The sequence below is a fragment of the Balaenoptera acutorostrata genome, chromosome 2, assembly GCF_949987535.1.
Source record: "Balaenoptera acutorostrata chromosome 2, mBalAcu1.1, whole genome shotgun sequence".
Taxonomy (NCBI): domain Eukaryota; kingdom Metazoa; phylum Chordata; class Mammalia; order Artiodactyla; family Balaenopteridae; genus Balaenoptera; species Balaenoptera acutorostrata.
The window spans coordinates 115,831,557-115,854,969 of NC_080065.1; the positions used below are offsets into that span (position 1 = coordinate 115,831,557).

Here is a 23,413-nt window from a genome sequence, read left to right on the forward strand (position 1 = left end):
GATTTCCTGATTATCAGTCATGTAGGCTACCCATAGGGATAGTAGTGAGAAGTAAGAACTGATGGTTTTGGGGTGACAGTAGACAAAGGATGGTGGGAGAATGTGGAGAGTCAGAAACTGAACTTGTAAACAGAAGGAGATTGTATACAAACCTCTGGGCATCTAAAGCACAGTGGAGGAATCTAAAAGGAAGGATGCCTAAGGAAAACTGAAGGCTCATTTCACCTACCTCATACTTTGGCTAAGGAAAACTTCTAATCAAATATATTTGGATCTGGGTTTTGTGTCTCCACTTGGCCAATATAGAGAGCCAAAGAGAAGTAAGGTTCTTCTTGAAGATGTGTGTTATTCCCCAAAGAATCTTTTAGGAAAAGCAAACAGCCCAAGAAATATTTGTTCATTAGATGTGTTCTGGCAGCAGCCAGAAAAATCCAGAAAGTACTAAGTACATGCACATACACATAACACACTTGATTCTTCAAACACTTGTGATTTAACTCTTTTGTTATCAACTGTCATTATGAAGTACCTCTTTCTCCAGTAAGTGTATTGATAAAAACCACGCAAACTTATTTCAAATATTGTTGACAGTGATAGAGTTTGGGTCCAAAAATTCTTACAGAAAACATTGGTTGTTTAATCCAGTTTGCAACTATCAGTAGGACAGATGATTTTTTTAACATCCTCATGCTTTTTGTTATAAAGAAGGTAAGTACTCTCTAGTGTCTTGCTTGATTCAAGAACATCCTAGCTGCTGAGTCTAATAAGCTATAGGGCACTCTTCTGAAATCTGGTGCTGATACATTCCACACGTGACCTCATTACCTCTGTAAGAAAATCCTTCCTGCTGAATCAGATGGGTTTACAGAGGCACAAACATAACAATCTATGTCTTTTAAAAACTGCTGATGTGTCTGTCCTTTGCCTTCTCAAGAGTGGGAAGGTTCCCTCTTTCTCTAGATGAAAATCCATACTTTCCCGGTGAGAAGTATGGTTTGCCCAAGGCAGAGTGGCTTGTAATGAGAGAGCTTATCTCCCTTAAAGTCATCGTCACTTCCTGGCTTAAGGTCCACAGCCTCACTCCCACCTCGGCTCCCTGAGTAGCAGGTGGGTTCACTTAGGACAGCACGTCATCCAAACCCAGCAGCCATGTTCTCCTTTGGTTCCAAATGTACTTTGTGAACACCAAGACCCATCGCAGGAGTTTATACAGCTAGGAACAGAGTCAAAGAGACCTCAGATAGAGAATGGGTCAAAGCAGTAGTTTGGGGCACTGCATTACTGTAGCAAACTATCATATTCTTGCCATTTCCCTACTCGAGCTGAAGCTGACAACCTAAACACGGTTAGATTTCACATGAGCCTGAGACTCTGGGAGTCAAAACATGAGAAGAAACAAGATCCCACGTATCACATGTGAGGCTGTGCAGGCAGGGCCAAGTCAGCTGGGTCAGCTCGGCAATGTTCAGAGAGAAATATTAAGTAATGTCTCCCTACAGGTGATTGTTTCATGTGCTCCAAACTGTGGACTGTTACCCTGAAATTCTGGCAGCCTTATCCAAAGAGTAGCTCCTCTTCAACTGTTATTCCTAACTCTGTGTGGAGAGACATTACGTGCTACACATACCTAATTTTGGTATCCTATCCAATTTAATGCGTGTGGGCCCAACTGTTCCATTCAAGCACTCTAAATGCTCGCACACACGCGTGTGTGTGTGTGTGTATGTGTGTGTGGTGAAAGGTAAGGCAGCGTGCTACATTGTTCCTGTGTGTGGATGTGTCATTTCGAGAGTAGTGTCTGAGCGCAGCCCAGAGACCTGGTTTCAGATGCCTGTCAGGCATTCTCAGGCTCATTAATAATGGACGGCTCTGACAGCAGCAGCCTTGCTCGCCTTTGTTTTCCACCGTAGATGAAGGCAGACATGGACCTCTCTGTTTTGCCAAATAACAACCATCCTGACAAATTCCTGCAGCTTGACGTGAGGTCTTTAATGAGGAACTCAGCCCTTCTTCAGGCCGGTCTGGTGAGGTTTCCGGGAGGGAATTACCCTGCTGCACAGCACTGGCAAAACCTCATCTACTCACAGGTAAGGTCTGGGAGCACATAAGTATGCGGGCAGGGGCTTGCTTCTTTCTCATTATTGGCCACTTCATCATTTGTGCAAAAAGAAAACTATAGGGAACAGAGTACAAGGTAGCTGCTCACACTTGCCATAGAAAAGGTCTTTCTCTCTTCCTTAACATAAGGAGACTTTCTCTGATCACTTTATAAATTCTGTGAATTTTCCCAACCATTCGTTTTCCTCCAAGCACTAGCTTCTCAGCCTGTCATTTTAGATTTTGCCTAGCCCTCATTTTATACCTTCCCTTTAAATTTTTTCAAATCAATTACTGCATTTGCAAATAAGGCTCTGGGGGGAACCCTACCTCTATCTTTTGGGTAGTCTAAGCGTAAAGCATCAGAAGCTTACATTGTGTGGGCTCATGCATGGCCTCTGAGAGAACTGAATGTTGCTTCTGCCTCATTTAGACTGACTCCCTTTCATCTCTTGCAAAAGAGACTCAAACAGTGGAACAATGGCAACCTAATGATGGAAAGAAAGAAAATAGAACTCTCCACCTGGGAAAGGTGCTGGCTATTATTTTAGAGGTTCTTTTTTTCCCACAGGTGTCCATGTGGGCAAGACTTAACAATCAACCTTCAAACCCAGACTTCATTTCTTGCTTTCTTCTTTTGCATCTTCCTTCTTTTTGCTAACCAAAGGAGAAGAATAAAACTGTGATGAGTTCCATGTGCTGAAATAAACATAAATAAACTTGACTGTTGCACAGCTCATGAAACAGGAATAATCTTTGTTTAAGATGTGAGGGCTAATGGGGTTAAGGGTTAGTCAATTTAGAAACAGGAAGAAGCATGTCATTTCAGAACAGATGTGACTGACCTGCAAACCCCTGCAAATCATTAAATCCTTTGGAGTGGCTCAAAGTCCCTAAACAGAAATTTGTTTTCTTTTAAGAAACAGTTGCTACTCATGAGTCCTGGTGTAAAGTGACTCCTTTGTGGTGTGTTTGTGGGCTCCTCGGGACCTTTATCATGAGATCATTCAAAATCAAGTACACTTGGATGATTGTGTAAGTGTTTCCTCCATCTATGAGGATTTTAATTTATTTCCATTGTAAGGCAGCCTATTATGAAAACTAACTTTTCAAAAATTTTACATCCTTCCCTTTTGTAATCCTCAAAACCCATCCATACACACCTTTTTGGTGGTTGCTTTTTTTGTGTTTTGTTTAAGTTAAATGTGATGAAATTTCTCCTTTGTCTTATTGTTTATATCATGGAATAAAATGATTCAAAAATCAATTCAGAAAACCTTGGCCCTCCTGTGCTATGAAGTTTAGTCTAAGAAAACATATCCAATAAATTCCTTTGAGGTTGGAACACATCGATCTAACATCTTTTGTTTAGTACTGGAGCTGACCTATTTCCTTCATGTGGAACTTCACAGTTTAAAGCTCTGTTGAATGTTGTTCCTAAACCTGAATGAAATGCAAAGTTTTAAAGGGCATCTCTTTCAACAGGCTCTGATGTGTTGATATAGTTATTCAGGGCAAACCAAGAAGGTAAAAATCTGCTTCATATGTCTTTGAATGTTATCAGTAATTGTAAACTATAGATAAACTTTATTAAGTTATACTTTTACCCTAAAATAAAGTGTTAAATGACTGAATAAATATTTCAGTTCAATATACTACTGAAATAATGCTTGGAGAGAAGGAGTAAATCAATTACAAATTTAGTTAGTTGGGTAGGTGTGGCACAGATTATGAGTAAAAACAATTATATTCGCTACTTTAGATTGCAATATGTCAATAAGTAATTCTTCTCTCCTGGCTGAATCTTAAAATCCAGGAGTGATATATTCATTGGCAAAAAAATAAATCTAAAAGAAATGTATGTATAAAAGTTTTAAGTAGCTGTGGTGATACCTGGAATAAGGCACTGAACATACCGGGTGAATTTAGGTGTTAGGGATGCAGAAGGTGGTAGGCAGCTGTTAAATAGTTCTTAATTTAAAACCCTCACTCTGTTGGCTTAATGTCTCATTCTGCTGGAGAGACATTAAGCCAATTGGGAGAACGTTGAATAAAGAGATTTGAAACTTGGTTTCTTGTCTCAAATCCACAATAAACCAATTTGAGAGACATAAATTATGGCCCTTATTCAGTCCATGCCTTAGTATTTCCATTTGCAAAATTAGGATAATGCTCGTTTTACATATTTCCTTAAAACTGAGAGCAAATAAAATAAGGTAAAAACAATTGACAGGGTTTCCTGTAAGAGTATAAGAAATGTGTATCATCATCATCCTCCTCATCATCATCATCATTTGCCAGTATTCCAAAATGTGTTAAAATTACCCTATCATTAGAATTTGGAAAATAGCCGATAATACCACTTGCATTTTTTGATGTATACGGTGGATACAGGGGGGTATGTGTGCATGCAGGTGTTAGGGTATGTAGTCAATACATCTGTCAAGCTATGTGGCTAACTCAAGCAGTTAGATTTTATACTCCCATGAAATCCACACAAACTTCAGGGTTGTGTCAGCTTACCCTTTGGTCTCATACCCTCCATGTGCACGGTGTTTAGAATTCAGACTACCTCATGGAATGTCAAAGGACTTAGCCTACAAACATTGCCTTCAACGTTGGTAGTAACTCAACAGTTAAAACAAAGATCTCCTAGGGACTTGCCTGGCAGGCCAGTAGTTAAGACTCCACACTTCACTGCAGGGGCCACAGGTTTGATCCCTGGTCAGGGAACTAAGATCCTGCATGCCGTGTTGCATGGCCAAAAAAACCAAAAAACAAAACAGAGTACTGTATTTATATCCATGATTTATCTTTTAAGCTTTTTTAAAATTCACATTCCACCTTCAGAGGCAATTCTCTAAGCCATTTTACACAAACGGAAGCAATACCGTACGTATAGAAAAGTAAGCACAGATGTCCTCAGACATGCCAGTATCTCCAGACACTGTTCATTCCCTCTGTGTGGATACACAGGTCACCTGTATTTGCAGGGAGAGAGTACAAGCAAATATTTCTGGATTCCACTAGATTTATACTTCTTAAATTCTTTCAACTAGAGAAATAAAGAAGCTTCCTAATAAATTTCTTTTCAGTGCAATGAACAAACTTTTGCCAAAACCTAATGTTTCTGGTTGTTAAAATAATTTGGGGCATGTATCTGATGAAGGCATCTGGAATTGTATCCCAAATATTTCTGCCAATCCCTTTATAAAACGAGGTAATAAAAGGAAAAAGCTGATTCCTTTTTTTTTTTTTGGTATAAATGATAAAACATGTTTTTTCAGATATTGTGGTGGGATTTTTTTTTTCTGATTAGAAGTTAGACTTCAGAATCTTTTCAGGTTAATCTATTTCTTATATCTTTTCCTGGCTTCCATCACATCTGTTTGAGAACCCAGGGGATTTCTGTACTAAACCTGTGAACTGGAACAAAAGACCAAGGGTAAGGAGGTTGCTCTTCCCTTGGTTTCTAGACAATATCATTTACTGGGTGTATTTCCTAATCACCTTTCCTCACTTTTTTTTTCAGTCTTATAACTCTTTTCCCCTTAAATTCTAATGTCTCTTCTTTCTATCTCAGTTTTTTTTTTGGTACATCATAGCTGTATTTCGCAATCTGTCTCTGGACACGTGTCATGCCTTCTCCTGGACTGTCTCTATTCCCAATACTCCATTTCCTATTTCAAAAAGAACAGCCTCCTATGTGCAATAGGCTCCCGTTTTTAAGCTTATATTTGGGCAAATGTTATAGGACTTTTGAGGTACTTAATTTATTGTCTAGGAAGTAGATTGAGGAGCATCACTAAGCTGCTCAGACAATTATCAGGACATGATTTATCAAGTTATGCTAAATTTACACAGTTCACAAAATCTCCAGTGGGGTCAGAAATTCACCCTTGGATGGTATGCTGTCAGAAGCATTACCCACTTTGTCCCATCACGCTGCTCCCAGATGAGACCCAAATGCCTCTGGCACTGAAACTGTATTAAAAGCACTGTGTGTGTCACTGGAACACATGTGGGACTCCAGAGCCCTGGTTACATGGAGAGGAAGGCAGGAGAGGGGGTTAAAGAGAGGTCTGGGTCAGACCAGGAAGGCTTCAGAGGGTGTTGCCTAGATTTTTAAATTTTATCCTGAAAATTTGGAGGGGTTGATGAAAAATTTTAAGCAAGAGGATCACATGATCAAATTTGTGTTTCATAAAGGTAACCATTCTAGCAATTTGGTAAACAATTATTGTGGTCAGTGAAGAGCTGCTTTCCAAGAAAAGTTGTCTGTGGGCTCACATGTGCAATATAAACAAAATGCCTTGTTTGCATTGTGATTATGATAGGAATTACATTGTATGTATAGACCAAACTGGGGAAATGGAAGTCTTTTGATCTTGATTCTCTCAGTTCATGAACATGGTATATATTTCCATTTATCATGCTCTTCGTATAGCCTTCAATTATGTCTTATAATTCTCCACATAGAAGTTTTGCATATAGTTGTAAGGTTTATATCTAAATACTTATAGTAATTACTGCTCTTAAGAATAGGACCTTTTAAATCATGTTTTATAATAAAGTATTACATATGTTATTGATTATTGTATATTGATTTTGAATCCAGAAATTGTATTAAAATCTATTTTACTTTGATGGTAAATATCCCTGTAGATAATCATGTCATCTACTGTTTTGTTTCATTATTTACAACCCTTATTCCTTTTATTTATTTATTTAATTTTTAGTGTATTGCTCAGAACTTCGCGATAACATATGAATGTTTGTGATTACTGGCATCCTTGTATTAATTCTGAAACCAAGATAAATGCTTCTAATATTTGAACCATTAAGTAAACAGTGCCCTGGAAGTTTTGGGCTGATTCTCTTAGTTTAAGAAAGTTCCCTACTATTTCCATCTTGCTAGGAAATTTGCTCTAAATATGTTTAAATATTTTCCAAATATTTTTCAGAATGTACTGCAAACTTCTGTGTTGTTTCTTTCCTGATAATTGGTGAGTCACATTAATCTTTGAATATTAAACCATCCTCCTGATAAAACATCCTTTTCTGGTATAAATCTTTCCTATCCTGGTATATAAAATATACATACTGTAGGATTCTGTTTAGCAATATTTTATTAATGATTTTTTCATTTATGTTTATAAGAGAAATTGGCCTATAATAAATTACCTTTTCTTTTACCTACTGCCCTTGTCTGGAGTTTATACCAACTTCATAAAATGAGTTGGGGAGTATTCCTTGTTTTTCTGTATTCTGGAAGAGTTCAACAAGATAGAAATGAGATAGAAATAAGGTAGAAATGATCTGTTTCAAGAATGTCTGAGTGCTGATTACAACGCTCATTCAGCCTGGTGTTCCTAAACCTGTGTATAGTTGGGGTCGATTTTAAACTATTGATTCAGTTAGTCAAATGATCACTGGTTTATTAACATTGCCTATTTTTTCCTTAATTAAATTTGGTAAGTTATATTATGTGGGAAATCGCCCAATTGCGTGTAAATTCTTAAAGTTACTCAGATTATACTCCTATTACACTTCTTAATCTGTGCTATGTAACTTCTCATGTTCCTTTCACATTTCTAACATTGTGGGTTTGTATCTTTTTTTTTTCTCAGAAGTATTACCAGAGATATTTTTAATCGGTTTAGCCTTTTCAAAGAAATAGCTTTCAATATGGTTGATTCTCTCCATTGTATATTTGGGTTATTTTTCTTCATAATATTTATTGATTTCTCCTTCTATCCTTATTATTTCATGTTGACTATTTTCTTAGATTTACTCTGCGGTTTCCTTTTAAGGCTTTGAATTAGATGTTTATTACTTCATTAATTTTCTCATTCTGCTTTTATAATGTGAGCATATATGCTTATAATATTCCCTCAAAAGCTATTTCAGCTCCATTTTTCATTTTCATTCTGCCTAAGTTTTTAAATTCCCATCATTTATTTGAAATGTGTGTTTTAATTTCTACAAAATGTGGTAATTTACATTATCTTTTTGATATTAATGTCTAAATTTCTAATAAGTTGTCTGTGATCAAAGAACATGATCTATATAATATTGAATGTTTGAAATTTCTTTTAGAGTCCAGGACATTACCAATTTTTGTAAATATTCAATGTATTTTTAAAATGAGTATTTTTAGTCATTGAATAATGACATCAGTGTCTTTGATCAAATGTGTTGGTTTCATTGTTCAAACCCTCTTTATATTTAATAATTGTTTTATCTGCTTGGTAAAAAATTATATGTATAAATTTCTCCTAATTATCTCAAGTTTTGCTTTATAAATTTGAGATTATTTTACTAGAGGCATGCAAGTTTAGAAATATTATATTTTACTGATTATGCCTACATTTATTCATTTTCCACCAACACTTTTTCACCTAACAAAGTCTTTTACCTGAAAGTTTATTTTGTCTGATATATATACTTTCTTAGTAGTTAGGCTAAATTATGTTGTGGAAACAAATATGCCCAAATTCTTAGTGACTTGACTCAATAAAATGTATCTGTCATTCACACAAGATCTGTTGTGGGTGGGAAAATTATCCTAGTGGCTTGCTTCCAAGTGGAACCCAGACTGTTCCTTTTTGAGGCTCTATTATATCAGAATTTTTATGATGCTTGTAGCTAGAAAAGAGAGAGAGACTAAGCCAAGGATCAGGGATTTTAGGGGTCAAGCCTATGTCCCAATCTAGCTGTTGTATGCCCATGAAGAAGAAATGGGTTTGCTGAGCACCTAGCCAGACTCTGCCACAGTCTATCATTCTGTTAAACATATATATACTTATATATTTCATCTTCCTACACACAGCATTCATCCTTCCCCAGAGGCACTAACACCAAAGTGAGCCAGTCACTACATTTAGCGGATGTCCCAACCATATCATCCTATAATCTTTGTTGGAATAGGAACGAGATCGCTACAGTAATTCTTCCTTTCTGAATGGGAAAAATGAAAGACGACAGACACTACCCAAAGTAATTCTGAGATTCCACTGAAAATAATGTGTGTGGGTCTCCTTCCTTGAAGGTGGGGAAGGTGGATTAGGCCATGATTCTGCTTTTTAGAAGACTTCCTGCTGCATTGTTCTCTAGGGTCCCCAGTCCTACCCACTAGGAAGCTGCCCCTTGTTCATCATTCTCTTTTGCCATATCAGAGTGGGCCCTCCCTCGAGGCTGTAGAAGCTTCAAAATTTACTCCTATTTTTGGATATTTGGAGGCATAAGGTTATTGTTATTTTGTTTTATAATTTTGAACAATCAAAAGCTTTTAGGGGTAGGCTTGTGGTTTCTTTGGCAATACATATATTATAAAACTTAGTGTGAGCTATTTATAATGTAATCATATCTATTTTGTTGAGGTCAGTTCTATAGGTCAATAAACACACCTTTAGTTATCTTAAGGCATAGCTCTCAAATAGGCTTTTTTTCTTTTTTTTGGCTGCGTCGCGCGGCTTCCCTCTGCTGTGTTGGGTCTTCATTGCAGCACTCGGGCCTCTCTCCTGTGACAGGCTTCTCTCTACTTGTGGTGCATGGGCTCCAGGGCACGTGGGCTCTGTAGTTTGCGGCACACAGGCTCTCTAGTTGAGATGCGCGAACTCAGTAGTTGTGGCGCACGGGCTTAGATGCCTCGCAGAATGTGGGATCTTAGTTCCCAGACCAGGGATCGAACCTGCGTTCCTTGCATTGGAAGGTGGATTCTTTACCACTGGACCACCAGGGAGTCCCTCAAGTAGGCTTTAATGGTTTGCTTTCCTGCCTCCATTTCTCCACCCTTTAACTCAATGACAAACACCTGGAGGCAGTCAGGAATAATAGTTTTGAAACCACACCCTAACAGGACCTTTACCCTGAGTCACTTCGTTCAGCTAAGAAGTTTGTTTTTATTTTTTAATGTTTCATTTGATTTTTCTATTTATTTATTTATGCACGCATGCATGCATGCCTGCGTTGGGTCTCTGTTGCTGTGAGCGGGGGCTACTCTGTTGCGGTGTGCGGGCTTCTCATTGCGGTGGCTTCTCTCGTTGTGGAGCACAGGCTCCAGGGCGCGCAGGCTTTAGTAGTTGTGGCTCACAGGCTCTAGAGCGCAGACTCAGTAGTTGTGGCACACTGGCCTAGCTGCTCTGCGGCATGTGGGATCTTCCTGTACCAGGGCTCGAACCCTGCATTGTCTCCTGCATTGGCGGGTGGATTCTTAACCACTGCGCCACCAGGGAAGTCCCAGCTAAGAAGTTTTAATCGGCGGGTTTTTTTTTTTTTCCTCAATCCATTTTTTTAAATGATTCTATATCTTAGTGTTTGAGGTCTATAAACAGTCAGATTTTTAACAATAGAAGGCATCAAATTTCCAGAGTTTCTCTACTCTCTTTCTTCTTGCAAACTATTCAGTTCTTTCTCTAATGTCATCTTTTTCTTGTATTACACCAGCACTGTGATCCTTGTACATAAATGCTCTGATTATTTATAATACCTCTCGTACAGCTACAGGGGATTAGATTCCAAATGACCACAGATGACACGTATACCAAACATTTTTCACTGTATTATGTGAATAACCATCAATCCGGCTTCCAATATCCCTTTCATCCCTTTCCATTTCTTGACTGCTAAGCCAATGCCCACATTTGTAGAATTTCAAGATATCACTTTCTGTATTAAGGAACGTAGGCTAGGCTACACTGTAATGACAAAATATCTCTAACTAAAAAGAAGAAAAGCATTCTTGTGCATGTCTGAGGAAGGGCAGATGGGTCTAGGGGGCAACTCTTTTCCAAGCAGTATCCCAGGGCTTGAAGTTCTTTCATCTTAAAGCTCTGCCATCTCAGAATCCTTGCTTACAGTGACACAAAAATGGAAAGTGAGGAAGAATGAGCCAAAAATCTTGTTGGAGAATTCAGGGGCTCAGCTTGGAAGTGGTCTCTGTTACTTTTGTCCACACATCATCAGAAGAGCTGGCCCTAGTTTAACTTCAAACAGCCTAATAAAGGCAGTCATCCCTTGTACTCAGGAAGGGAAAACAAAATTGCTGAGTATTTAACCAGTCAAATACCAGCTCTTGTTTCTTTATATTTGCCTGCTATATCTTTTTTTATACTTTCACTCTCATTTTTTCTGAGTCCTTATATTTTAGGTATTTCTCTTGTAAATATTATATAATTAAATTTAATTTTAAAAATCTGATATGACAGTCTGTCATTTAAATAGAGGGTTTAGTCTATTTACATTTAACATGATTATTTCAAAAATTTTTCTATTTTCCTAAGACTTTCTCCTCTATATTCTTTGTTTCAGGTTTCTTACCTTTTAGATTCATTTTCCTTTATCCTTTTTCTTCTGCTCTACCAATTTAGAAGCTATACATTCTTTCTCTATTTTTTAGTAATATCTCAATACTCTCACTGAAATGATTTCTTAAAATTTCCTAATTAAATATATCTGTTAAACTTTTAACTGTACAGTTTCAGTTTTCTCTTATCTTAAAGCTCACAAATTAGTGGTTATTATTATTTCTATTTTACCATAAAATCAGTGCTTCCTTAGATTTCTGTATATATTTGTCAGTTTTTTGTTTTTTGTTTTTTTCTTTGTTTTGCCTAGCATTCCTTCTTGCCTCTTAATCTTTCATTCTATTATCAGGTTTCTTCTTCCTGAAGTACGTTTTTTAGAGATTCCTTCTTTTTTCACCTATTAATTGTATATTCTCAGTGTTTGTCTGTCTGAAAGTCTTCTATATCACTCTATTAAATGATAGCTTACTTATACATAAATGACATAAATAATGATTAAAGTGTATAAAGGGTAAATGGGCAAAGCAATGGTTAATACGGAAGAGCCTAGGTAAGCTTTGAAGTGTTACTTTCCTTTAAGTATTTTTAAAAAGAAGTTATTTTAGAGATTATATGAGTAAAATAATGGAATTACTGTTGTTTCCTTTTGTTAAATGTAGTCCATCTAGAATGTGGAGTGAAAAGTTAGAATCAAATACATGCTTTGTTTCCTTTCTTAAGAGATTTTTTAAAAATTTATCAAAATACAAAAGAACCTCAACCATGATTAGTATTTTCTATTTCTTCCATAAAATTCTTAATAAAGTTATTCTATTAATTTTCCCTTCACATGTCCTTCAGACATGGAATTGTCATGCAGTGCAAAAATAAATGGCACCCAAAAAATAAATAAATAAATAAATAAATAAATAATAAATAAATAAATAAATAAATGGCACCAAGTTCTAGGATGAACATCAAACATTCAAGAATATAATTTAGAATTAAGTGCTTGAATGTTCTTTTAAAAATAGTTCTGATTATTTTTCTGTCATTTGTATATTAGTTTTTCAAGGTCTTTATACATTGTAATAGAAAGTATTATTTTTTCTTAACCCTCCAAACTGTATTTTTCTGATTTATAGAGCTTTCTTATTTAAGAAGCTCAAGGAATAATCCAGCAGGCAAGAAAACTGACAAAGTCAATTTTTCAGTGTCAGAAGAATTATTTCTCTTCAGAGATAATCAAAGATATCTAGCCTTGAAGAAAAAAACTTGAGTCAGAATTATGCTAAACTGAAACTATCTAAATTTTGTATCAAATTGTTTTTTCTCAATTCAGAAACATTTTTCATGAGGTCATCCATCTTAAAGATAAACACTAAGTCAAGATGATTTATTATTTCATTACAAACTTCAATATTATGGAATATAAATTGATTTTGAGCAGACCAACGACCTAATAAAGTCAGAGATGATCTCCATTGATCACTAAGTATGTAAAAAATGTCTGGATTAAGAAAATTAGATAAACCTAAGGCTAAAGAGAATGTGAATGGTTTTATCTAGATGATTTTTTGCCAGCCATTTCAGAAGGAAACTATATATAATATTAGTTCACAACTTAGCTTATATAAACACATATTTAATGTGACCTATATACCCCAATAGATGCTGAGGTAATCAGTGTATTGATGATTATAAATATAACTCAGAAAAATATTAATTGCTATTGAAACTTCTCTGTTTAAGAAGGCTGAAATATGTGAAACACATTTATTGAAAAAATTCCTGTAAATTAATGAAATGTGTCGCCAGTTTTTAAGGGTTAAACCTAAGTGTTCCAAAAATTAACTTATGTGGAGTTCCTCTCCCGTGATGCCCCATCATAAATGAGACATTACTATAAACTTTTTTTTCTTCTCAATTTTAGTTGGCCAATGAACAAATTTTAATCTAAAATTTTTCTACCTTTGTGATAGTTTTGTAGTCATGAGGAAAAAAAGCAAAGTAAAAATATGAAGGTCATACCAGACACAGAAAAACCACTTTGTATGATTCCATTTATATAAATGAATACAAACTGACCTATGCTGTTATCCTACTGGTTATCCTTAGGGAGGGAGAGGGACAGTAAATGGAAGGCAGCATGAGGTGTGCTGGTAATGGTTTGTTTCTTGGTAGTATCTTGGGTTTATTTGGTATGTGAAAACTTATAATATATGTACTTTTATAATATATACATTTTTCTACATATATATCATGCTTTAATTAAAAAAAAGCTGGTCTGTAGCTACATATAGGAGTGCAATGCTAAGTTAGTCCAGTTCGCCAAGCTGCCTGAAATAAGAGTCCTAAGGGAGTTCCCATGAAAGCCAAGGCATAACTATAAAATGCCTTTTAATCTTGATTTTGCTGGATTAATACAGCAATAATTTTTTTTAATCAGGCATGGAATGCGCAAGTAGAGAGAAGTAAAATGTCAAATCTCAGTGCAAGTAAGCTGGGGAAAAATGGCTTTGCTTAGAATTCTACTACTTGAATTAAAGAACATTGTCCTTTCTCTGTTGTTATAAAATAGCATTTTAATGAATGATTACTGAAGCTCAACAAGATCACATGCAAAGAAATAACTCAATTAATGGTAGGATTCTAGGTCAAACTGGATCCTAGAATTCTTCCTTCATTCATTGTCCTAATCTGTTGGGCTTCCAGGCAGAATCAGCAAGCTTTCGGGTACAGTTATTTCACGTTGCCTTCCTTGTCATCAGTGACCTATTGGTAAGACAAACTTTGTCACTGTGCCTCCTGACAGAGAGAGAAGAAGAATATTACTGCTCAACGAATGAGGAGATCCAGTGCAGAGGGTGCTGTGACCACAGAGAGCCCCCCACCATCCCTGTCATCAGTTCTGAAGAATAACCCACTATACAGTGATGTGAGCTTGGAGGAAGCTATGGAAGAAAGAAAAAAGAATCCTTCATGGACCGTTGAGGAATATGACAAGCATTCCCTGCACGCAAACCTCTCTGGGCATCTGAAGGTACTCAAGGCAAAGAATCAACTCCTTTAATTGATGAGGGAGATCAGTTAAATAATCCTAAAAGAAATGGGTACTGACGTGAAAGGCACTCTTCACTAAGCACAAAATTTCCAGATTTCAGGTCATTTTGACCTCTGGCTTCACTTTCTCTCTCCTAGTCAGTAGTTTTGTTTATTTATGTGTTTTGTGTTTTACAATTTCAGCAATTACCAGCATCTCTACAGTGTAGAGAGAAAGAAATGGTGTGACACAGAAGAAGGGTTTACCTGGAAGGTATCAGGTTTTGAAAGTTAATTTGGCAGATTAAGTATGTTTTCCTCTAGTTTTGTGATCATCTGTGTTCATGAATACTTAAGAGTTCCTTATTCTACATTTATTCAAAAATATTGACTAAATGCTCTGTCTTAGGCACAGTGCAAGGCAGTTCTCATCAAAGATCATTTTATTTCAAGCCTACTCAGTGATTTAAGATTGCAAATTTACATTTTGGACATTTTCCTGTGTCTCAGTAACAAAACAAAACAAAAACATTTCAACACAGGAAAAGTATGCAATGAACTCATTCACCCAGCTTAAACCCAATTCAAGTTTTTCTTTTTTTTCCTTCTGGTGTCACCCACCAAATAGAGGGTCTAGGAATACCTGAAAAGCAGGGAGAGAGGCCCTCTGTTTTCTGAGTGGACTGGATTCCTACCCAGCCTTGGCTTGCCTCTGCCCACCCTAGGGCCAGAAAGGTCTGACATTTTCCAAGTACATTTCCTTTAACAATGTATGTCTGTTCTAAGCCCCATACTTTAATCACCTACAGATTTTTCCTGCTGAAGGGGACAGCATTATGTCCCTCTAAAGTCCTACACTTTTTAAAATCTCAAGTGTGCACTCCTTGAAATAGTGTCCAAAGTCTTTGGAGTTTCTTAGTCTCCTAGTGGATTTAGTGTATCTCCTCCTTAATGTAGCCTCTTTTCCAGAGACGTTTCCATAACAGATGCTCCCCCCTAGCAACAATAATCTTGTGTTTTTTATCAGGAATCTAAAGATCAAGACCTCTAGGAAATAACCTTCTGCAACTAGGAAAAAGTGTATTGATTTATTTCACAAACATTTCTTGACTGTATGCTAGAGTCTCTATTCTTTTCTTTGTTGTTTACATGAATGACAAAGGGACTATGAAGGTGAATATGACTCTCCTTGCCCTCAAAATTTTATCTAACTGAGCAAAGTAACAATAACTCTAGACAGGACAGAGGAAATGACAAGATAGAGGAAGAGGATAGTGGATAGAGGATAGGAAGAATAGTGGAAAGTGCTGTGCAGATTCAGAAGAGGACAAAGTCACACTGGATTATAAGGAGCCTTTATGAAAAAGTTAATTTATGCTGGACTTGAAGAATGTGTACAATTCCAGAAGACATAGGTTGTTTGTGTGAGTGGAGAGGCCCTCTTTTGTCAGAAGTAGCAAGAAAAAAGGCACATATACAAGAGTGTGAGAGAGTTTGTCAGAACATTAGGTAGTCCAGTTTTGCTGGAGCTACAGTTTAAGTGATAGAATAATGGGGAGGAAAAAGGCTAACAAACAGACTCAAAAAAAAAAAAGCTCAAATGTAAGGCTAAAGAAACTGAACATTATTGACACTGAGGGGTAATATTTTCTTGGACAGTACCATGACTTATGCTTAGGAAGACTGAACGTGAGTTGCTGGATGCATTGCTTTACGAAAACCAGGGCCGGCCCCCTCCCCACCCGTCCTCTACCTGTACACTCACCTCAGAGCAGAGGCCCATCAGGTTAGAGGCCTGTATGCAGACCTCATGATGCTATTTTGAGAGATGCTTCTGGAAATCATGGCTTTTGTTTTTATTAGGATCTCTTCTTGACCTCATCATTTCAACTTCTTTCATCACCATCCCTACCCATATCTCCTAATTAGCAGACAGAGCCCCCAACCTAATTTCTGAAATCTTTTCAACTACTTTACAGGCCATGAAAGTTCCATGTGCTTTGGGCCCCTCCCATTTTTCTAAATTACTAACTTTATGAACAAGAAAGGAGAAAAGAAGCCCATATTTAGTTACAAAGGCAAGCTATAGGCAGAATGTAAGAGAGGATAGTCTCCATTATGGAAGTTCTTACTGAAGAATGAGGCATTAAACTTGCAGGCAAAGTGCAGGCCTCTGATTAGGACACAGACACAAATGAAGGATAAGAGTGAAGTAGGCAAGGATTTTTAAATCAGCTATCCTTTTGCACAGGTCATCCAAATTTTATTTTAATGTTTTCGCTTTTGTAAGACTGGGAAGTTGAACCTAGTAGCAATGTGATGGAAGAGTTATATTGCCATCACCAGAATCCACCCAGCTCCCCTTCCTCTTTTAGCAGTCTGAAGCTAGTTCATTGCCCTTGTGTCCAGCCATGGAAACTGGCTGACTTTAAGTCCACTGAGCCTAGAGAGGCAGAGAGAAGGTGGGCAGCCCAGCTACAAGCCATTGCAATACTCCAAATGAGAAATAACAAGGCCTGAAGTGGGTCTGTGAAAATAGAGATTCAGCATTCACCATAAATTTGTTGTATGTCTACTAGATGCCAGGTATAGACACTGAACCATTAGCACTGAAAAACAGCAGGAAAATAGGAGGGAAAAAAAAATATATATGTATGTGTATATATATATATGTGTGTGTATATATATGTTTTAGATGTATAGACAGTAGAGTTTGCAGATGATTTATTGGGCATAGGAGAGGAAATTGAGTTGAAGACAATTTCTCAGGGTTGAATGGGAGACAAGGCCAGGGAAAGAATCAGAGACATGGGGATTAGGAGGTGATGTGGGAAAGGATATACTGGGTCCTTTCTCCAGAAGGTCAAACAGTGCCAGAGTTTCTGCATGCCAACATGCTGTATTCTGCTACAAGGAAGACCAGAAGACTGAGAAGCATGGAAAAGACTCTTTACTCTGGGTCTTACTCCCCCTTCCATGGAAGTCAGCTTCTGGATTTACTGAAAAACTCAGCGAACATCTTTATCCCTATTATGCCAACAAAATCAAACCCCCAAGGCTCCGCTAAGGCAAGGAATTTTAATTTTATTTCAACTCACTAACCTGATTGACGCACAGTATTTATGAGTTGTAAGAGACACGAAATTAGCGAAAAGATGACAGAAACGCTCTTGTGTTTCTGACCCTGCAATGTGAGCAATTTATTCAGTAAGCCATGCAGACTTCCTAATGAATTCTCATGCAGACCTACAGCTTGAAGCTGAGGATTCCTGGTCAGCCAGGAGACTGTAGCTGCATGTTCCTGCTATTCAGGGAAGCCTAGCCTCTATTATTTGAGCTGTGACACTTAAACCTCACTTAGGACAATGTGAATATGGACATACAGTACCTATACGGCCTTGTTCTGCAAGCTCATTAAGTCTGTAACACTGACTGATGCTATTCTTCGTGTAATTTTCTTTTAGGAAAATCCTAATGACCTACGGTTTTGGTTGGGAGACATGTACACACCCGGTTTTGATACCTTACTGAAAAAGGAAGAAGAACAAGAGAAGCATTCAAAATATTGTCGTATAGGTCTGATTTTGCTCCTCATTGCCTGCATCTTGGTTTCCATAGTAACCGTTAGCACCTTTTTCACCTAAAGAAACTGCCATAGACACAGTGACTTTACATTTCTTTAAAATCTTTCTAAATAAACATTTGCAGAAAAACTCGTTTATGGAGTGTGAATGTATTGTTGATGGTTCAGTCAAATGTAATTGTCTTGTAGAATGCAAACGTTGTTTGAGATATGCTAACTTTCTCTACTTTGTCCTGTGAAACCTTTGTAAGAATCCCAGCCTGAGCTTTGTCCTTTGAGAAGCAAGAATTCTGGGGATTGCAACCACTGAAAAGTTAATACAGACAACCAAAATTAAACACTTTGATAGCGAACAAAACAGCACCAACAACTGTCAGCAGCTTTGTCCTAATGCTTACACTATATTCACCTTGTATTTATTTCTATTTTTATTTATTTTTTTGTTTATTTTTTTATTGGAGTATAATTGCTTTACAATGTTGTGTTAGTTTCTGCTGTACAATGAACTGGATCAGCTATATGGATACCTATGTCCCCTCCCTCTTGGACCTCCCTCCCCCCTCCAATCCCACCCATCTAGGTCATCACAGAGCACCGAGCTGAGCTCCCTGTGCTGTACAGCAGGTTTTTAAACACTGTTATCACCCTCCTGTCATCACTAGGAAAGTTGAGCAGATCATTTTTTGGCCAGCTGCCAGGTATACAGGATACAAGCTTCTGGTCATGCTGCCTGTTGGGTTGGATTCATGCTGTTTTATCTTCCTTTATTCCTGTTTAAGCCAGAAAAAAAAGGGGTAGGGATATTCAAACATATTTTTATTTTCCCAGTAATCCTTTATAATGCCTCAGTTTCATGTTGCAATTTTCATAGACCTAAACTTGGACAGGCCATAGTTATATAATTAATCACATTTAGATCAAGTTGTGCTTACTGATTGATCCAAATTGGCTAGTGTGACCCCTGGTGGCAGTCAGGGTATATCACCAGCCCTGGCCCTAAAAAATCAGAGGGAATGCTAAGAGAACAGCACTTGAATACTAACTGTGCCTTTTGCTAAAACTCTTGGACCCTGAGCCAGTCATTCTCTCTGAGAAAGGATAATATCACCTCCCCAGTAGGGCTTGCCTAAGGACTAAATAAGAGGCATAGATAAGAGTAATGCCTGGCTCCTAGTAAGTAGTTGCCTAGTTAACTGCGGTCGTTACCACTAACATGGTTTGTCAGCACCTGAAGTCACCTTACTTTGCATGCAGATATCTGGGAACGTGGTTCTGGGCACAGAAGGAGAAGTAAGTCACCACCCTTTCCTTTCTCCTTGGACACCCTTCCCTAAGTTCCTCATCCCCACTCCTTTCTCCTCTTTCAAGACTCCTCCCCGCCCCCAGACTATCTCAGGCAGAAAAAAAAAAAAAGGGACATTCTCCTCTTCCCATTAGTCGGTTTTGCCCTTTTGGGGTTGCCATATCATTTTGTTGTTATTTCTCTTAAAAATACTTGAAATAAAGTGCATTAAAATACAGCGTGACTGTACAGTAAAATTATTGTGCACAAAAATTCTCTTAAGCATATTTCTTATTCCTCCTCTTCTTTATGATAGGTTCTAGTGCCAGTTAGAACTGAATTAAGAAGCAGTGAAGGTCCTGGGGGCTTCCTGAGGGCAGGCACCCCCTCACTGCATATGCCTCGCAGACAACAACTTGCTATTACTCTGTTTTCAAAGCTTGAGTGTCCAATGTTTGCCTCTAAGAGATTCAAACATGTTCAGATCTCTGCTCCACATGGAAAGCATTTGTGCTGCACCAGGTTACATCGGGCTGTCCAGGGCCACGTACAGGTAAGGCTCTCTAAAAGCACGAAGCAGAGGTAAGCATAGAAGTATGAAGCTGCCCACTTCATCTCATTACCCTTCTTTGCTGCCCAGTCAAGCGTTCCTCTGTTCCCTCTGGCCCTCCTCTACTCTCATCTGCCATACTATCCAGTCATTTGTCTTTCAGCTTGAATGAGTTTATTACTTTGCTACTGCTCCCAAACCAGTCTTCATTTTCAGCCTTCAGTATAACTGAAGAATCAAAATATGTTATTGTCCCTCATCAGGTTAATGTTGTACATCTACATGAGAGGGAAAGTCATAAGTAGAGAGAGTACATCCATGTGTGCACTAGAAATCATACCATGAGGGCAGTTCCAATTTCTCCTTCAGTATGGGTTTTGAAAATGGCTCAAGCAGAAAAGGCATAATAAGATCATGGAAAATACAGAGATGACGGCCCTAAATAGGCTTAAGTTCAAATATGGGCTTTCTGAAAAAGCTCCAATTCAGATTCAATGAACTAATGCTTTAAAAGCATTTAAATACAACCCCTGGCACATAGTAGGTGGTCATTAAATAATAACTATAATTATCTTCAAAGAAGTGACCATTTTAATCACTTCTTTTAAATTTTTTAAAATTAAGACTGGGAGCTATAAACTCTTAAATAATAATGGTTTCAAATAGTAATCTTTCCCAGGTTCTTTAGAACGTGCACCGCCCCCCAAAAAAATCTGGGGGGCTTTTTGTTTTGTTTTGCTTTGCTTTTGTATATTAGGTTAGTGTGTGGGAGGTCTAAAAGCAACTAGAATCGTAATTTTCTAGAGAAAAAAAAATTCCAGCTGTGGATACTTTTTAAAGTGCTGCTCTCAGATTTAAAAGAATTATTTTTTAAAAAATATCTATAACCCATTAATGGCTATTCCAATTATATTCATGTTGCTGTCACCTAGTGGAGAGTTTGTGTTTGGAAGACAGAAGGGCGTGTGGCTGTTGTATTTATCCGGAGAGCACTCCTGCCATCTGGTGGTTACATTTACTGTGCCGGCCCTTAACCCATGAAAAAGCCTTTTACCAAAGGGACATTTTACAGGTGGAGGCCTAATTCTGCCTCTGTGGTTAGAATCAGTGTGATCAGATGGCCAAAATCTCCTGTCTTCCCTCTTGCAACCACCAATTTTGATACCATCTCATCTTGCAAGAAAAGAGATATGACTGACCTGGAGTCATCCTGACATTTGAAGGCAGAAGGGTGATCTCAGAAATCACCCCGTTCCCAACCTCCTCAAATTGCTTAAGATGTTAGGAATATTAAATAATTTATGGCTTATTTCAGATATAGTATGGCCTGAATTTCTGAATTTTTAGCTCTCCGTATTGAGAGTGTCTTTATTTTTTAATTCCTCTTTTTCCTACACCTATTGTTTATTACCAGTTTTTAAATTCTCCTCTCATATAATCGAAAAGGTAATTTTATCATCTATGAGAAATAATTTTTAAAACTGTAATTAGATAGGGCTGTTAAATCTCAACCCCTCTGGATTTCTACTTACACAGTCACAGAGTCTGATGGACTGTGCTTTTTAGAGGAAAGATAACTTTTTTGGTTCCTTCCAAATAATCACTTAGTCCAGGCTCTTGCCCAACTTGAGATGAGAATATTCAACCAAAGTGAGCAACTTCAGAGACTGAACACAGCTTTCTGCCAGAGCAGTTGTTCTGCTCTCATTTTATGGACCCAGTGACTCATGTACCTGATCAAATTTCCCTCTGTGCAGACTGCTGGAAAAATTCAGGACCAAATTGGGGCCCTCTCTTCTTAAGAAGTATGAGGACTTCCTCGTGTGTTTTTCCTGTCCTGTCCTCATTCATGGCTCCATTTCATTGTCCATCCTTTGCCTCATCTTTCTCACTGCCTCAAATATATGGTATATCACAGTGCTCTATTTTGTAAATGCCTTAAACCTATTGAAAAGATGCAAAGCATATAGAGATGAGTACATAGAGAATTGTGTGTGTGTATTCTATATGTGTCCTATGTAAATCAAAACTAAATACAAAAGACTATCTCAAAAGAAGATTTTGAAATTAAAAATATCATCTTTTAAAGAAGGAAACTAGTATTTTTAGTATAAAGTGTTCCCTGACTAGGTTTCTTTGGCCAGAAGAAATGAGATTCAAGACTCACAGTTTTATTTATTCTGTACTACCATTTTCAAGTGCCTGACAAAAAGAAGAGAGTAAGAATTCTTCTTATGCCCATTAAACCTGTTAGTTTTTCCCAATTAAGAAATGTGTTAAAATCTCTCACATTTGAATTAGCTTCAAGGTTGGTGAAACACTGTGTAGATAATTACCTGAATAATAAAACAATGGCTAGGCTACATTCAAAACTTCATCAGTCAGTATAAATGAAATAGCAGTTAACTAAGCTTCTTTCTAAAATTATATTATTTTAAAGGCCAGGAGGAGACCTTCAAGATGGCGGAGGAGTACGACGTGGAGATCACCTTCCTCCCCACAAATACATCAGAAATACATCTACATGGGGAACAACTCCTACAGAACACCTACTGAACGCTGGCAGAAGACCTCAGACCTCCCAAAAGGCAAGAAACTCCCCCACGTACCTGGGTAGGGCAAAAGAAAAAAGAAAAAACAGAGACAAAAGAATAGGGATGGGACCTGCACCTCTGTGAGGGAGCTGTGAAGGAGGAAAGGTTTCCACACACTAGGAAGGCCCTGCGCGGACGGAGACTGCGGGTGGCGGAGGGGGGAAGCTTCGGAGCCACGGAGGAGAGCGCGGCAACAGGGGTGCAGAGGGCAAAGCGGAGAGATTCCCGCACAGAGGATCGGTGCCGACCAGCACTCACCAGACCGAGAGGCTTGTCTGCTCACCCGTCGGGTCGGGCGGGGGCTGGGAGCTGAGGCTTGGGCTTTGGAGGTCAGATCCCAGGGAGAGGACTGGGGTCGGCTGCATGAACACAGCCTGAAGGGGGCTAGTGCGCCACAGCTAGCCGGGAGGGAGTCCAGGAAAAAGTCCGGAACTGCCTAAGAGTCAAGAGACCATTGTTCTGGGGTGCGCAAGGAGAGGGGATTCAGAGCACCACCTAAACAAGCTCCAGAGACGGGCGCGAGCTGCTATCGGCATGGACACTGGAGACGGGTAGGAGACGCTAAGGCTGCTGCAGCCGCCAAGAAGCCTGTGTGCAAGCACAGGTACTATCCACACCTCCCCTCCCAGGAGCCTGTGCAGGCCGCCACTGCCAGGGTCCCATGATCCAGGGACAACTTCCCCGGGAGAACGTACGGCGCACCTCAGGCTGGTGCAACGTCACGCCGCCTGTGCCACCGCAGGCTCGCCCCGCATCCATACCCCTCCCTCCCCACCAGCCTGAGCAAACCAGAGCCCCTGAATCAGCTGCTCCTTTAACCCCGTCCTGTCTCAGCGAAGAACAGATGTCCTCAGGCGACCTACACACAGAGGTGGGTCCAAATCCAAAGCTGAACACCAGGAGCTGTGCAAACAATTAACAGAAAGGCAAATCTCTCCCAGCAGCCTCAGGAGCAGAGGATTAAATCTCCACAATCAA

General features: G+C 38.4%; 1 protein-coding gene across 1 annotated transcript; it reads left to right on the plus strand.

Moving 5' to 3' along the window:
* Window positions 1–1,922: 1,922 nt before the first annotated feature.
* MINAR2 (membrane integral NOTCH2 associated receptor 2) lies at window positions 1,923–18,070 on the plus strand. The gene is made up of 3 exons (XM_007188512.1): window positions 1,923–2,087; window positions 14,200–14,427; window positions 17,891–18,070. Exons 1-3 carry the CDS (start codon window positions 1,923–1,925, stop codon window positions 18,068–18,070), a joined length of 573 nt encoding a protein of 190 aa, XP_007188574.1.
* Window positions 18,071–23,413: the final 5,343 nt, after the last annotated feature.